The 15,298-nt window shown below is 42.1% G+C and overlaps 2 protein-coding genes across 7 annotated transcripts in view; one reads left to right on the plus strand and one right to left on the minus strand.

Moving 5' to 3' along the window:
* The first annotated feature begins 1,302 nt into the window (after positions 1 to 1,302).
* Positions 1,303 to 11,954, plus strand: ABITRAM (actin binding transcription modulator). 3 transcript variants are annotated; one of them, XM_053243880.1, is made up of 6 exons: positions 2,159 to 2,533; positions 5,838 to 5,922; positions 10,078 to 10,207; positions 11,289 to 11,365; positions 11,438 to 11,507; positions 11,586 to 11,954. In XM_053243880.1, the coding sequence occupies exons 1-6, from the start codon at positions 2,455 to 2,457 to the stop codon at positions 11,712 to 11,714; spliced, it is 570 nt and encodes a 189-aa protein (XP_053099855.1). In that variant the 5' UTR covers positions 2,159 to 2,454; the 3' UTR covers positions 11,715 to 11,954. The 3 variants fall into 3 exon arrangements, with proteins under 3 accessions (XP_053099857.1, XP_053099855.1, XP_053099856.1); XM_053243881.1 differs by having other exon boundaries at positions 2,185 to 2,533; positions 5,871 to 5,922; XM_053243882.1 differs by lacking the exon at positions 11,438 to 11,507 and having other exon boundaries at positions 1,303 to 2,533; positions 11,586 to 11,721.
* Positions 11,683 to 15,298, minus strand: part of CTNNAL1 (catenin alpha like 1) — a 76,873-nt gene continuing 73,257 nt past the window's right edge. For all 4 annotated transcript variants that reach the window (XM_053243875.1, XM_053243876.1, XM_053243874.1 and 1 more), the window contains exons 18-19: positions 14,054 to 14,137; positions 11,683 to 13,964 (exon numbers count right to left, since the gene is read on the minus strand). In XM_053243875.1, coding sequence (XP_053099850.1) covers positions 13,800 to 13,964; positions 14,054 to 14,137 — 249 coding nt within the window. In that variant the 3' untranslated portion in view covers positions 11,683 to 13,799. The remainder of the gene's footprint in view (positions 13,965 to 14,053; positions 14,138 to 15,298) is intronic.

The raw sequence follows: 15,298 nt of genomic DNA on the forward strand, positions 1-15,298 counted from the left end.
GCACAACTTTCACACCATACACATGCTAAAAATAGATGGAAAGAACATCCTTCACTTCCTAAAGAACTGGATTATTGCAAGCTTGATGCTATGAAAAGCTTGAAGCATGTGTGTAAGAGAACTGCCAAAGTCCTAAGCAGCTGATAAGAGAGACATCTCATAGCTTAGTTTGTGTAGCATGTTTAAGCTACCTCATTCTGCAATACTATCTTTTAAAATGTCTGTATTTGAGATAACAACCTGAAATGCTTCCATGGTCCTATTGAGAGGCTTTCTAAGCACCCCCTTACAATAATAAATTGTGCTTTCCAGCCCTTATCTCCTTCACAAAAGTATTTAGAAGAAAAAACCCTATGTTTTTAAATGGCAAATTTGAGAAGTGTAATTTTGGAAACTGGATTCAAACCTGATGGCATCTATTAGAAAAATCAATGGATCAAATCATTTCTGAGAACATGCACATGTACAGCTCTTATTTGTATAATATGAATAATTAAGATCTAAAGTAAGCTCCTAATCGTATAAGGAACATTTGTTGAAAAAAATTCACATCTGATCAAGCAATTTCCTGCAACTAATAACCTGCTCTCTACTTTGTCTGACACACAGTCCTTGAAGAGATGGGTGTGGAATAGGCATAGTTTGATTCTTGCTTAGTATTGCATAGGTATATCTTGTATCTTTGTGTGTTGTTACAGTACACTGTAAACTGCTGGTTTATACTTGCAGAATAACTTGTATCTTTTCTCTTATCTCAACTTTTAGGAAGATTCAGAAGAACTAACATTATAAATATTAACAGATACTGACTGACATCCGGACTAACGTTCCATGTGTACAATGGCGGGGGGAGGAAGGCGTGTTTTCACCAATCTCCTTTCCCTCTTTAACCCATGGTGCCTCCTGATAATCTGTCCCTGAGAGTCCTCTAACCTCAGGGACATATTTTTTGGGGATTCATAGTGGGTATGCATGTGAAACATTAGTTTGCATGTTAGTCATAAAATATAAAACACGGAGGTCTGGGGTCTGAAAGTTCATTTGAGTTTACTGTTGGTCAGTACTGAGCTTCAACTGAGTTTACTGTTGGTCAGTACTGATGTGGCCACCTCTGTATGTGAGGCCACCCTTGAATGACAAGTATAATATATAAAAGCATAAATTCACCTGTTTCAGTGATCTTCACTATTATTGAAGCAGAAGCCACACGATAGCTGCCAAAACAGTTTATATCGCACGGGGTGGGGGTGGGGGTGCAGTGGTGAGAGGCAGAAGAAGACAGTGCGAGGAAGAGGAAAGGAAACTTTGTGTCATTCCCTCCTGTGCTGCTCTTACAGCAGCAATTGAAGGGAAGGGGACATGAGATTCCGAGCAGGAAAATGTGCAGCAACAGGAGGAGCAAGAACTAGAGGTGGGAGGAGGAGGAGAAGTAAGCCAGAGGCTTTCCACTGATGTCTGGGCAGGCTGCAAATGATGGCCTGTGGCACAATGAACAGTGATCTATTGGGTAAAGGGCAGCAGTCCATTACATGATCAGGCTTTACTGCAATAAAAATGTGGGCCATAATGGATGCATAAGTATTGTATCATTTCACTGTGGCTACTTTAAGATGTCACATGGAAACATGATTTAATATTTGGTCTATGTGACATTCATAGGGCTCATGTATTCACCTCCTCTTTGGTGAGGAAGGTTTACATTTACAGCCCTGATGTTAAAACAAACGGGGGTTTGCTGTACTAATCCACAAGGCTGTAGATTCCTTCTAAGCATAGGAGGTGCACTCCCCATTTTACAGAACTCCCCCTGCACCTAATGACCTATTTATCTGCTCCCATAAGTTCCTGTAATTTATTTATTTATTAAATAGCCCCTTAAGTTTGTGCAATTCGTGGGAAGGAAGGGATGAGCGATAGATTCCTTTATAAATGCAACCTTAGACAATTGTGCAAAAAGAAATTTGTCCGGCCCCCAATGCTAAACGACAGACAGAAGTTCAAGAAGTGAGGTCTTCCTCGCAGTGCTGATTTGTATGTATTGTTTGTTTTTAATACTACTTGCTATGCCCACGCTATAGAGAGAGACGAGCGTCACGCACGTACTCCTCTTTCTTCCAATTCCGACTTGAACGCTGACGTGTGTGTGTGCGCTGCGTAGAGGGTTGCGCGCGCGCGCGCGCGTTCCACCAACACTCCAGTGCCCTGCCCTAGTTCTCCGCATCGGGCATCTCTCACGTCGGGCCACATCCAATTGGGAACCGGAAGTGTTATCGACTTGATTGGGAGATGCCCTTGGGGTTGTGATGCAGTTCCGGGTTCGCCGCTCGCCTCCGCACTCTGTCTGGTCTGGGTGGGACGTCAGTCACGCTCTGGAGGAGGAGGGGGGGCTGCGGGCTCTTCAGCTCCGGCGCTGATCAGCGTCTCCACGGGCGGGCGTGGGGGGAGTTGCTGGCCATGGCGGCGGACTGTCCCGAGGCCGTGGTGCCGGTGCCCGGTGTGACGGAGCGGTATTTTACTCGCTGGTACAAACCAGGTAAAGCGAGAAAAGCTGGGACGTGAGCCGCGCCTCCCTTCCCGTTCCGCCTCCTGTACCTTCATCGTCCCCGGAGAAGGGAAAGGGAGCAGCAGGGTGCTCAGCTGCGGTCTCTGGGCTAGGCTCGGCCCCGGCCCTGGGACTAGTCTAGCCGCACGTGGTTGGACTGGCCAAAGCTCGGCTGCCCTGTCCTCGGGCCTTGACTCGGAGACTCGGGGCTTCGGCTTTCCTCCTCGGGGTTTCCGAAGGAAGAAGTTCAAACTCCAGGTTAACCTCCAGGAGGAAGATTCAAGGGCAGGCCCGTCTACTTTGGCGGGCATCCAAGCCCCTCGCGCACCGAGCCCCTTTCTAGTGCGCCGAAATTGAAACTGCTCCGCTGAGGCGCCTCCTGTGGGCAAAAGAGGCGCCAACTCCCTTTAGTTCCAATGGGAAAGCCATCCCTCTTGGCGGCCCAGACTTCAGAAGCTGCAGTGACTGCCTCCAATTCGCCTCACATCTGTGGCCTTGGTTTGCAGTTTTTAAACCTGTGCCAAGTTTTAACAGCCCACCCATCTTCAAGAAGCATGTGGTGAAAAAGTTGAGAAGTGCTTTTCCCCTTAGCTGCCCTTAGTTTGAGTAGTTATTCAAAGGGCATTTAAAGTGACTGTGCCTCCATTTTGTTGTTGTTGTTGTTAATTATTTACATTTTATATCCCACTCTTCCTCCAAGGAGCCCAGAGCAGTGTACTACATACTTAAGCTTCTCCCTACAACAACCCTGTGAAGTAGGTTAGGCTGAGAGAGAAGTGACTGACCCAGAGTCACCCAGCTAGTATCATGGCTGGATGGGGATTTGAACTCTGGTCTCCCCGGTCCTAGTCCAGCACTCTAACCAGCTCAAATATAAATATAATTTATTCATTTATTACAGTTTTATCCCATTACCAAGGGAATCAAGGTGTGTTTTTGCACCCACCTTTTCCATTTTATCTTCACAACCTTGTGAGGGATATTAAGCTAAGATGTAGAGTGAGTTTATAAACCCTAGCCTTTCCAGCTTTAGTTTAGTACTCCACTGTCTATGACACACTGGTGTGTGTGCGTGCGTGCGTGCATGGAATGATTTTCCCCGTCTTCTTTGTCGGTTTTAACAATTTGCTTAGAGGCACTGTGTGTTTAAATTCTTATAACTTTTTTATAAGCTAGCTTCTGTTCAATGGAAAGACCCACCATGTGCACAGAGTCATTGTACCTACAGCACTGAGAGTCATAAGTGGCTGTGTGTCTCAATTTCTTCAGCATGCCAAGAGTGTGTGTTGGTGTGCTCAAAGGGGAGCAGACCTCCCATTAAAACTTGCCAAAGGCTGAAATCCTGCCCCAGTCATAGCAAACCATTCTTTGTCGTAGATGAGAGGAGTGAATTTGTGGCTATCACTCTGTTTTTGTTTTTGAATTTTGGTTCCAAAATAAATTATTGGGGCAGATTTCCCATTGAAACAAATGAGAAGTGCATCCTCTTTTGCCCTAAAGCTTATCCTTAGTGGATAAACTCTTGGTGCACTTAATGGATAAGCTGTTTGTAGGCACTTCTTGGTTCTTGTCTGTCATTTGCTTATAACAAATAACTGGTGTCCATCAGGTGACAGGACTGTCAGCAGATAGTCCCTTCCTTTGACTCTCCAGGTGTCCCATTACATTCTGCCTCTTGATCTGTCCACTATCCCTTAATCTCCTTTGTATCTCAGGATTTCAGCCTTGGGGTACCTAATAACTCTATCATATTTACTTGTTATATTTTGACCCTGCTTTTCTGTTAAGACTGGCTCTCAAAGTGATTTATAACTGAAATATGCCACAAAGGTACAATATAAGCTAAAACAAGTAGTTCTGTGGTACTTTGTAGATTTATTGTGACATACATTTCATGACTAGCCCACTTCATCAGATGCAGGATGTGATAGATGGGGATGTAAAAGGTAGCGTGTGACATTAGCCTTTTGATTTCATGGCTTTTCCCCTTCATCTATGTATATATCTTGTGTATACATTTGTGTATGCATTTCCTTACACACATACCCAAGTACAGGCTCTGTCAAAGTTACAAACCCCCTTACTCACAAAGCTCTGCAACATATTACATTAAAGAAGTCTCCAATCTGCACATAGAAACAATTAGTCACTCTTGGGAACTATATGTGTTGTGAGTTATGAACATCTGACTTACCAATGAACTTTTGGAATGCCACCCATTTGTAAGTTGGGGACTTCCTGTGCTTCATTCATCTGATGAAGTATGAATGAAAGCTTATGTTACAATAAATGTTTGTGTTTAAAGTGCCACAACACTCATTTTCATTTCTGCTGAAAGAGACCAACACAGCTACCCCTTATAGAATTTGTCATAATGGTAGGGATATATATGGAAAGTGGGAGCATGGGGAATGTTTGGAGTGCAATTCTAGCTTCACAATCTTGTGTCTTTCCATTTTGTGGTGTTCATGCCATAGGTTGTTTGGTATCTTTATGTAAATCTAGCTGCTGAACCTCCATAAAATGCACAGCCACTGTTCTGATTATTGCAGCATGTGCAATGGATTCTTTATCCCCCAAGTACATCTTCTATCAAAGGTGCCTTGTTGTATACTAAAACATAGTATCATTCAACATGCTCTGATGTGCTTTCCTAAAGCACTTAGATTGCATTTTTCACTTAAATATGTATAGAGTTGCTCCTGAGCAAACATTCATGGGCTTGGGCAAGGAGGAAGAACCAAGTTAAATGCAACCAACTCTCGATTGTGTATAGTTGTAGGCAAAACTTTGTATTTGGTCATCCAAAATGTCCAAGACAAGAACTGTGAGTTGGGGTTTTTGTTTCAATTTAAACTTTGTCTTCACCCCCAGCTGAAACAAAGGCTAAGTACATGTAAGTGTATTTGCTGACATTCATCCGTCTCCTTTTCCTTTCCTCTCTTTGTTGTCTCCTCTGCTGTTGAACTTGGATTGTTGGCTTTACATTCTGTTGAGATAGGGTGGGGCCAATCTGCTTTGTTTCTGTATCATAAAACACCGCACATATTAACAGTGCTGTATAAAATAGTATTATAACTCTCTAAGGAACTGTACATAGGATTGTAGTTCTAGTGGAGGAAGCTTCACCTACTAAAGGTACCATCCTATGTATACTTCCTTGGGAGTGAGTCCCATTTGAATTCTAATGTTACTGTGTTATACAGTGCTATCAACATATGTGGTGCTTCACAGAACAGAACTAAATGCCTACTTTCACTGAGCATTACTTTCGTGTGTGTTTTTTCTCTTTCAGTAATCAAGGAATATTTAACTTCTTACATTTTAGATGTGAAAGCTAATCCAAATGAGGATCACTGCATATTGCAGCATTCTAATAGGTAAGCACCCTTTAGCTCAGTTCTTTACAAGTTTATTCAGAAGTGCATGTTACTGTATTCTGTAGGGCTTACTCCTAGGTAAGTGAGCATTACAGCCTTAAATAAGTATTTTGTGTGTGTGTGTCTCTGTCTGTCTATCTATCTATCTGTCTATCTATCTATATCTCTATCTCTATCTCTATCTATCTGAATGAATTAAAAATACACACACACATCACCACCTTTTGTGGGATTATATGTGTTCAGCAAAGACATTCAAATGTTACTTCATTTTGAAAGATCTCATATAGGTAACTTTTAAAGCTTGAGTGTGCTGCCATAAACAGGAATTATGTCCAGGAATTACATTATCTGAAAAATTACTTATTCATGTCTGCACAAATGCCTAGATTTCACTAGCTACAGAATCGAAGCCTTTCTGGCTGGCTCCCTGCCACTCTTACTCAGTGCTAAACTAGCACTAGCCTGGATCCACTGCTGGTTACCCAGTGTTGTGTTCCCATGCAGTAATCCTCGATGCAGGTAGGGTAGCTGTAATGTGAAAAAATTGTTTCCTTTTTCATTAAATGGAACAGATGTGTACTCCAGTGTGGGAGGTGTGAGTTGTACACTCTAGAGCTAAAGCTACAAATTTGAGGGGGCAATACTGCAGGCAAAGGCTTGGTGGTGACTGCCAGGTTTTATTAATCTTTCAAGGCCACAAGTATTGCCACTGGAGTGGTACAGCAGCACGGCCTCAAGAAGTCAGATAAGTGAACTTAAAAAAAAAAATCAGAGTAAGGAAATGGATATGCATCATTATCAACTGTTACTGAAACTGGCCAATAGTTCTGTGATAATGGGCGACCACAGTAATTTCAATTGCTAATGGTCACACCAATGGCTTGGGAAGCAGAAGCCATATTCTCTCCAGTCAACAATATATTGTAACCTATGCTAGGAAAAATGTAGTTTCTGTGCAGCATAAATGCTAGGTGAGGTGGACAATATTTGGATTCGCTGCAACAATTCTGCATTTCTTGCACTGGAATCTGGAATGGCCTGTTGAGACTAGAAGATAAATTCTTTATTATTTGGCTACCAACTGAAGTGCTCGGAAAGGCACATAGAAATTATGCCATAAAAAGATTTGTTAGTGCTTTGTTTGTTAGGGCGTTTGAGAACCGCCCAAGGACTTTTTTTTTTAATGCGGCGGTATATAAATGTATTAAATTATTTCTCTCTCTCTCTCTCATACACAGTTATTGCAAGAGTAGGAATATCAAATACTTTTCCAGTTCAATGCTATGCATTAGGCTTGTGCAAAGATTCAGCTTTGCAGCTGAATCATTTGCACCTCGATCCAGGCTGCACGCAAAAGTAACCACTCCCCAACTTCCATGCAGAGCAGTCTATTGTACCAGTTTTTTTTCTTAATTGTGGGCTTTTCTTTATCTGTGCAATTGAGCATGCCCAAATGCAGTGGAGCATGATCAGTATGATCAAAGGAAGCTGCTTTCTTTTTTCTGCCCCATATAACTTCTTCAAAACAGGAAGAAAACAAAGCCAAATTTTGCTGAGAAGCATCAGAATTTGTTGATTCTGTTATTTTGCACCCAAATAACTCTGAATTACAAAATTGTAATTGTGTGTGTTAAGACAAATTTGGTGCTGTGAAATGCCTGGAGAGCTGGCAACAGTGTTCCATCTAATTTATATAATCACTGAGCGGAAAGAGTTTGGTTCTGGGCGGCAGTATTAAGGCAGTGTGCACACATAACTCTCTCCCCCCCACTCACTCACTCACTCCCTATTTAATAATTAATAACTAAGGTGTGCAGTTTTTTTAAAAGTTACAGGAAAGACATTGCAGAGAAAAGACAAGGCGTTATATTGGTTTCTGTGCTCCCTGGTGTAACCTTTGCCCTAGCACAGGGTTTCTTAACCTTGGGCCCCCAGATGATGTTGGACTACCAACTCCCAGAATCCCCAGACATTGCCTTTGTGGCTGGGAATTCTGGGAGTTGTAGTCCAACAACATCTGGGGGCCCAAGGTTAAGAAACCCTGCCCTAGCAGAAAACTATTCACCGTGAGCCTGCTCCCCAGAGCCCCCTCCCAAAACTTTGTACCCCTTATTAGCAGCCTAGACTACTGCTGGCAAACCCAAGGTTTCATCTCCCACTGGATGGAGTTTCAGCCATCAGTGGTTGGGAAAGACGGTGTCAGAAAGTTTTCCCCAGATTTGGAGAAAACCTCCTTGCACTTGTCAAGAATCTGGGCGTGAGTGCCAGTATAAAGCACCAAAGAGGATGCCTGGAGTTAGCTTCTTAAGAAGATGGAGCTGTGCATATCACTAAGATCAAACACAGATGCTCAACTAGTTACACTAACCCTGCAACCTCGAACTGAGCCTATACATTTCTGTGCTTTTTCACAATTAGCCATAGGGAGAGGTAGCTTTAAAAGACACCTCCAAACCCAGATATGTGCACAGCCACTACTGGGCATCTTGCCCAGAGATTTTTTTTACCTCCTCCACCTCCGGTCTCTCTGGGCTGGTGGGGGGAGCCGCCTCCCACCCTCCTCCCCTGGCTCTGTCTGCAGATCTTGACATAAGTCTGCAGCCGGAACTGGAGAAGGAGGTGGCCCAGGGTGGTGTGGGAGGAGGAGGAGGTATAGCTTTATAGTATTTAAGAGAACGTCTTTATGAGCCCCACAGCCCATTTTTAAGGTGCTTTCTATCAGCTTCAGCTGATATGCCAGTTGCGTCCTTTTCTCAAGATCAATGACCTTAAAACAGTGGTACATCTGTTGGTGACCTCGAGACCTGACTTTTGTAATGCGCTCTACGTGGAGCTGCCTTTGTACGTATGCCAGAAACTTCCGTTGGTTCAGAGCGCGGCAGCCAGTTTAGTTTCTGGGTTGTCTCGGAGAGACCACGTTGCTCCTTTGTTGATGAGTTACACTGCTTGCCAATAGGTTTCCAGGCAGAATACAAAGTGTTAGTTATAACTTATAAAGCCCTAAATGACTTAGGCCTTGGGTATTTAAGAGAGCATCTTCTTCATTATGAGCCCCACCGCCCGTTGAGGTTATCTGAGGAGGTCCGTCTCCAGTTACCGCCAACTCATCTGATGGCTACACAGAGACGGGCCTTCTCGGTTGTTGCCTCAAGATTATGGAATGCACTCCCCACTAAGATATGATCCTCCCCATCTCTGGCAATTTTTTAAAAACATCTAAAACCCCATCTTTTTAACCAAGCTTTCTCAGCCTTTTAAAATTCGTTGGTTTTAATTTTGTGATTGATTTTAAATTGTTGAATTGTTTTAACTTTTTATGTGTGTTTTAATTGTTTTATGTTAACCGCCCAAAGATGAAAGTTTGGGCGGTATATAAATGTAATGAATGAATGAATTGCATTATTAAGTCTCTTGTCACCAGCAGAACAGCATCTTTCTTGTATGTGTCTAGAACTGGCTGGAGGATTACTTTGTCCTGACAGCAAAGTGTTGTGTGTGTGTGTGTGTTTAATGGCTGCCGCGCATGCACAAATGGCCTCTGTGAGGCCCTGGGCCATGCCAGGCCTCACAGAGGCCATTTGCGCATGCGTGGCAGCAGGCAAAATGGCTACCGCGCCAACATACAGAGGCCCGAATGGGTCGAAAAGATGACCGAGCCCAGCGGGGGGAGGGGAAACCTTTGCGTGTGCCCCCTGTGCCTCAAGGAAGCCCCCCAGAGGGGGTAAAGGTTAAAAAAATCACGAACGCCCCTGAACTGTTGGGGGGGGGGAGTTTGGTTTGACCCTGGAATCGTCAAACCGAACCCCCTTCGAACTGTTCGCACATGCCTAGACAGTGTCTGTCTACACTGCACTGCTTTGAATAATATATGCATTCTGATGCATAACCATGTTTTTGTGCAGTAACAAGCTGGATTGAGGCCATCTTTTGGAGTCAAAAGGTTGCTTTTTTAAAATGATAGCAATAAACTTAATACACACAGGGTTGCTGTTCTTGCAATTGCTGCAGCTAAAACTAGGGAGGACTTTGCATTAATTTTTTGATGTGACTTTTAAAAAGTGTTAATACATAATTGTATGTTATCTTTTTGTAATCCCTGAGAGGGAGACAAAATAAGTAGATAATTGTCTGTCTTAACTTCTTTTCTTATAGAATCTGTGTCATCACTTTAGCAGATGCTCATCCTCTTCTTCAAAAGGGAAAACAAATTGAGCGTGTTAGTTACCAGATCAGTGCCAACTGCAGCAGGCTGCAAAACAAAGTTTCTGGAAAGTCAAAACGGGTATGGCTCATTTCATGTTTAACTTGGCTGGAGACGCCAGCCGTGTAGTCAATGGCTTTGTCTAGTAAGAGTATTTTTTAAAAAGCCAATTTTGCCTGATCTAAGCAAGAACTATTTTAAAATCAGGACTCCCAGTCTACAGTAAGGCCCTTAATCATCTTTATATTAAGAGGTTATCAATAACTACTGTGCAGCCTAAGTAGTAAGTGCTGCTGGTTGGTAAATAGTTTTACAAGCTGGCTATTTTTGGGGGGGCAGTATTCCCCCTCCCCTACTTCTAAAGTAGCCTGCCTAGCAAAGCTAGATGCCACTCTTTTGTGATAGTGGGGGAAGAGAGACGAGAGTGGTATTGTTGAGGGTCTTTCACTGGTATGGTCCAGCTTATCTGAATTTTCTATCTCCCTCCCTTCATGGGAAGTGACAGACTAGGGTGCAGTTGGGAGTCCCTCTTGTCCCCCTCAGGCTGAAGGGAAAGACCAACTAGGGTTGTGCTAGTGAAAGCTCTTGCTTGCAAGCCTCACTTGTCTCCCTTGTGCTGAGCTGTGTAGCAGGTTAGAGGGCAGATGGCTCTCCTCAAATAACACTGAGTATACAGGCTGTCAGTTGCTGACTTCTAGTTCAGTCAATAGGGCCAAATTATTTTAAGTGTAATACTAATGTCTTGAATGATTTGGGTGTCAGTCAGTTTTCTTAAAGAGCACATCAGCAAATCTCACTCATTTTCCTCACTATATTTCATAGCCTCCTACCAGATCACAATATTGTCCCTGTCATTTTACAGGAGACAGTGAAGTGCCTCAGGCCAGTCTAATAAGTGTCATAAAAGTGACAAGGAGTCAAACAGTGGTTTCACTACATCCCAGACCCAACAATATAGTTGCTAGATATGCGAACTACTGTCTATTCTGGCCTTGAGGAAATAAAACATGGTAATTATCCACGATGTGATGCCCATTTGTCTTCATCTATAAATTTTTGCTCCAGTAAATAACTATCCTCAATTCTAAATCTCGAAAGCATTTTCACTGATGGCAGAAACGGGTCACTTGTCTTTCACAAACCTCAATGTGTTTCTACCTAGGGTGCCCAGTTTTTAACAGAATTTGCCCCCCTGTGTCGAATTTTCTGCTCGGGTGGAGAAGAATATACCATATATAGGTAAGCAGGTAGGGTCTTCTTTGTATTGATGCTTTTATCTCTCTAGCTTGTACTAAACTCAATTCTCTGCAGCTGCATAAGGGGAAGATTGATAGAAGTGAATGAAAGCATCCTGGACAATCCAGTTCTCCTGCAAGAAAAGGTTAGCATTTAACTAGTTCTTTCTAGTTTTCTCTCCTCCCACCTACTATCTTTTTCTCACTTCCCATATTTTTATTAGCCTTTCACAGAAGGATACATTGCAGTTGTACTACCAAAGTTTGAAGAAAGCAAAAGCATAAGTCAGGGACTTCTGACACGGAAAGAATACGAAGAGGTTTTGTCAAAACGTTTTAATTCCACTTCATGATGACCTAGTTCTACAAACAGTCAATACAATATAGACCTAAACATTTCATAATGAAATAAGCAATGAGAGACTGCTTCCAGTATACCCCATGATAAAGTGACTTCCATGCTTAAAGGTGAGGGATGGTGGCTGGAAAAAAGAATGTTTTGATGGTGGCTTCAAACTTGGATCAGCAGGATGACTGAAAAGTTTTTTGTTTTCATCTATTCATGTCAATAAAGCTTTTATTTACTGGTACAATGTACATCTGCAGTTCTATTAAGTAGACAAAGTTTGACAACCAACTTGTCATTTATTTTGTTACCTTGAAATTTTTAACGTTGAAATAGCCACTTGAATTTGGTGAGGAGGAGGACTAAGGCTACAACTAGATACTCACCAGCAGACACAGGATTCTCATTTCAGCATTAGCCTTAACTTTCCTCCTAAAGTCTGGCAATCCAGTCTTTTGCCTTAGTATGTGTATGCCGCATAAAGCAGCAAATGGAGGAAAGTGAAGAGCTCACCTGCTAATTCTTCCCAGCAAATGCTCCTATATCCCCTACAGTGTTGTTCATTGCAGGACCCAGGAACTAGTGGTGGTTCCCATCAAGTTTCCTAATTGATTGATAGGCCTGTGCAATGCTTAAGCTGAATAGTCTACACCCCCCACCCGCATGTGGAGGCAACTGTTCCCAGTACTGGTGAGGATGAGCCCTTTTGAACGGCAGCACCATTACAGAAGGCACTTGTGGAGTGCTGGAAAGTGTAGTCCTTCCCAGTGAGTTAGCGGGAAAGTACTACAGGGAAAGTACTGAAACTTTCCAGTGCTCCATGAGCAGATTCCAAGATGATGTTGGGGCTCAGCAGAGCTCTTTTTCTTTCCCAGTTCTGGGGAAAGTACAGCACTGCCTTGTAGGAAGTGGCTCACCATTGGCTTTTTAATAATAATGGCTTATTACTATTTTGGCCAAAGTGGCTCCTGCTTGAAAAATAATGTATCACTGCCCTACTTCGTGCACAGGAGACAAATAGGGCATTGGGAATTCCCTGTTTTCCACCAAATGTCTACCTTCTGCCTGAAGGTAATAGACAAGTAGGACAACTTACTGAAACTGTCAAACATCACAGTACTAGAATAGAACAACACAGTGAAATTCTGGACCAATGTAAGTGAGCTTCATTTCAATCAGTGCAGCAAGCACACACACTTTAAACAAGTTTGGAGAAGTATTTATGAACTGAAGTAATGCCCTCTTTGTAGTAGCTAGCTTTATGAATCTTTAAATTGTTAACACTACCTTTGAACTTGCTATAATACATGTTAAAAAGCAAAAAAGACTGAAATTCTAAACACACTTGTGAGGGAGCAAGTCCCACTAAATTATTTCTGAGTAAGCTTGCTGAGACTGCATTATGAAAACTCTGTAACATAAAAAAGGAACAAGACACGTAAGCTTTTAATTGTAACTAACTTCATCAACACTAGTCCTCTTGCAGCTAAATAAGATGGCAAATGTGTTTTATCAAAGTGAGGTTTTCAGAATGTTTTCATCATCATCAAAGCTTTCTTATAACTAATGCTTGAAGAAGAGTCAGCAGCTAGAGGACCAAATGTGGTCCTTAGAAAATTGCTAGCAAGCTGCTTTAGGAAGCAGGATTGAGACAATCGCCCACCTGCATTACTCCCTTTTCAAAGCAGCACTCCAGGATTAACCAGCTATGGACCAGGGTCCTAAGCACACTTGCCGTTACCATTAAACAAGATACCAGTAGTTTCCATGTAGCATATCCAAGACTATACAGTTTCTGTGCATAAACATCGATAGCAGCATCTTTGGGGTTGAAGTGTAAGACATTCATAGGTGTATGTGATTACAAAAATAGCAGTATTAATAGTGAACAAAAACATTTCCTCTTACAAAAATATACAGCTATTAAAGCTGACTGTTGCTTTTGTTAACTGCCAAGTACCATGACATCTATTAGATGTGAAAAGGTTACATCTTTTTCTAACCTGATTTCACCTTTCTCAAAAGAAAGCAATTAGAAAGGGCTTAGTGTATAACTCGCATATGGAAATATTTTTATTTCCCCAAAAAAGCCTTAGAATGGTTTGTTCTCCAAAAATGTGAGGTTTGCCACATGCTGTTCCAAGGATTTGATCCCGAAGGGGTCAGTTCTCCCAACTAGACCACTACCTTCTTTTACATGCAGGCCGTTTTCTCTCCAAGGACGATGTGCTCTAAGGTAACTTGTTCCTGCTTTGTGCTGCAATAAATATATTTTACAAGAGAGAAAAGTGATGCCCCACCCAGCATTGCGTTCACTTTGTCACATTCCCATGCATATCAACTCACCTTTCTCAGTAACTTGCAGCTCAATGGGAGTACATGAGCCACTATATCCAGAATACACTTTGCTTTGTGAATACAGGTATCTACCTAAATAAATAACACAGCAAAACAGGGCAATGAGGCATTTGAGTTAATTAAAATGAAAGCAAGCATTTTTAGTAAGCACATTCATCAGTGGCTCAAACTCCATTTGCATTTTATCCCCTCACACACACCATTCAGAACAGTTTCTCTTGCCCCCCCCCTTTTTTTTTTGTAAAGGGCACAGGGTTTCCTCCAGGGGAAAGCTCTTTTGCACAAACCCTACTGAAATGAATGACACAATGCTTCACAAGGATATAATGAACTCATGCAGCTCCAATTAATTTAAATTGGGCTTTCCACAGAACAATGTTCTACCGGTTTGTGCCTGAAAAAATAAAGCTAAAAATCCAATTCAAGATCTTTAGTCAAGTTACTGTGTTATATTTACATTTTTTCAACACCTCAATGTGCTTTTTTGAGGATCTTTAAAAGGTCAGTCTCTCTCACACCACCACTCCATTTCTGAGAAAGGAAAGCAATAGGGATGTGCACAAATTGATTTTTTTAAATTTGTGCCCAAAACAAATCACCCCAATTTGTTTTGTATCCAAATCTACCCCCCAAATCACCCCAGATTCAATTTGTATTTGTTTTGATTCAGATCAGTTCAGACCACTTAACAAGATCCTAGGGACACCAAATTTGGGTGGTGGGTAGGTCCCCATGAGTGCCACTTACCACCCAAATTTCCAGGCAGTGGGTCACTTGGTTGATTTTTAACAATTTTTTCCATGTTTTTACTGATTTTGAACATTTCCACCACAGGAAACAATGGGGATTTGAAGTTGCCATATCCTAACCCTAAAACGGATCCCCAGCTTTCATTTTTTTTTTTTAAATGCTAAGCTCTAGCCCTTATAGAAGTAGAGTTATGGAGCAAAATGTGTAGTCATTATTTTTCAAGTGTTTAGATTCTTCGGTGTATAATTTTTCCTCATAATGAATCTCTATGAGGATTCATTCCACACCTTCATTTCTCCTGTTCATTTTGACTGTCATTGGACAGCGCCAACTGTCAACTGCCATGTGTCAACTACACACACACACACACTGGGGTACTCAGTTTATTTTTTAGGTATTTTAAAAGTGTTTAGATTCTTTGGTATCTTCATTACACACCTTCATTTATTTTGTTCATTTTGACCCCACTGCTTTGCAGGTGGG

Source organism: Hemicordylus capensis, chromosome 4 (assembly GCF_027244095.1).
Source record: "Hemicordylus capensis ecotype Gifberg chromosome 4, rHemCap1.1.pri, whole genome shotgun sequence".
NCBI classification, from domain to species: domain Eukaryota; kingdom Metazoa; phylum Chordata; class Lepidosauria; order Squamata; family Cordylidae; genus Hemicordylus; species Hemicordylus capensis.

Bases quoted from the DNA above. Each gene is read 5' to 3' on its own strand.
- ABITRAM (XM_053243880.1), top strand. From the start codon at position 2,455: ATGGCGGCGGACTGTCCCGAGGCCGTGGTGCCGGTGCCCGGTGTGACG. The intron at 2,534-5,837 runs GTAAAGCGAGAA...TTTCTCTTTCAG, and splicing joins TACTCGCTGGTACAAACCAG to TAATCAAGGAATATTTAACT. The intron at 10,208-11,288 runs GTATGGCTCATT...GTTTCTACCTAG, and splicing joins TTTCTGGAAAGTCAAAACGG to GGTGCCCAGTTTTTAACAGA.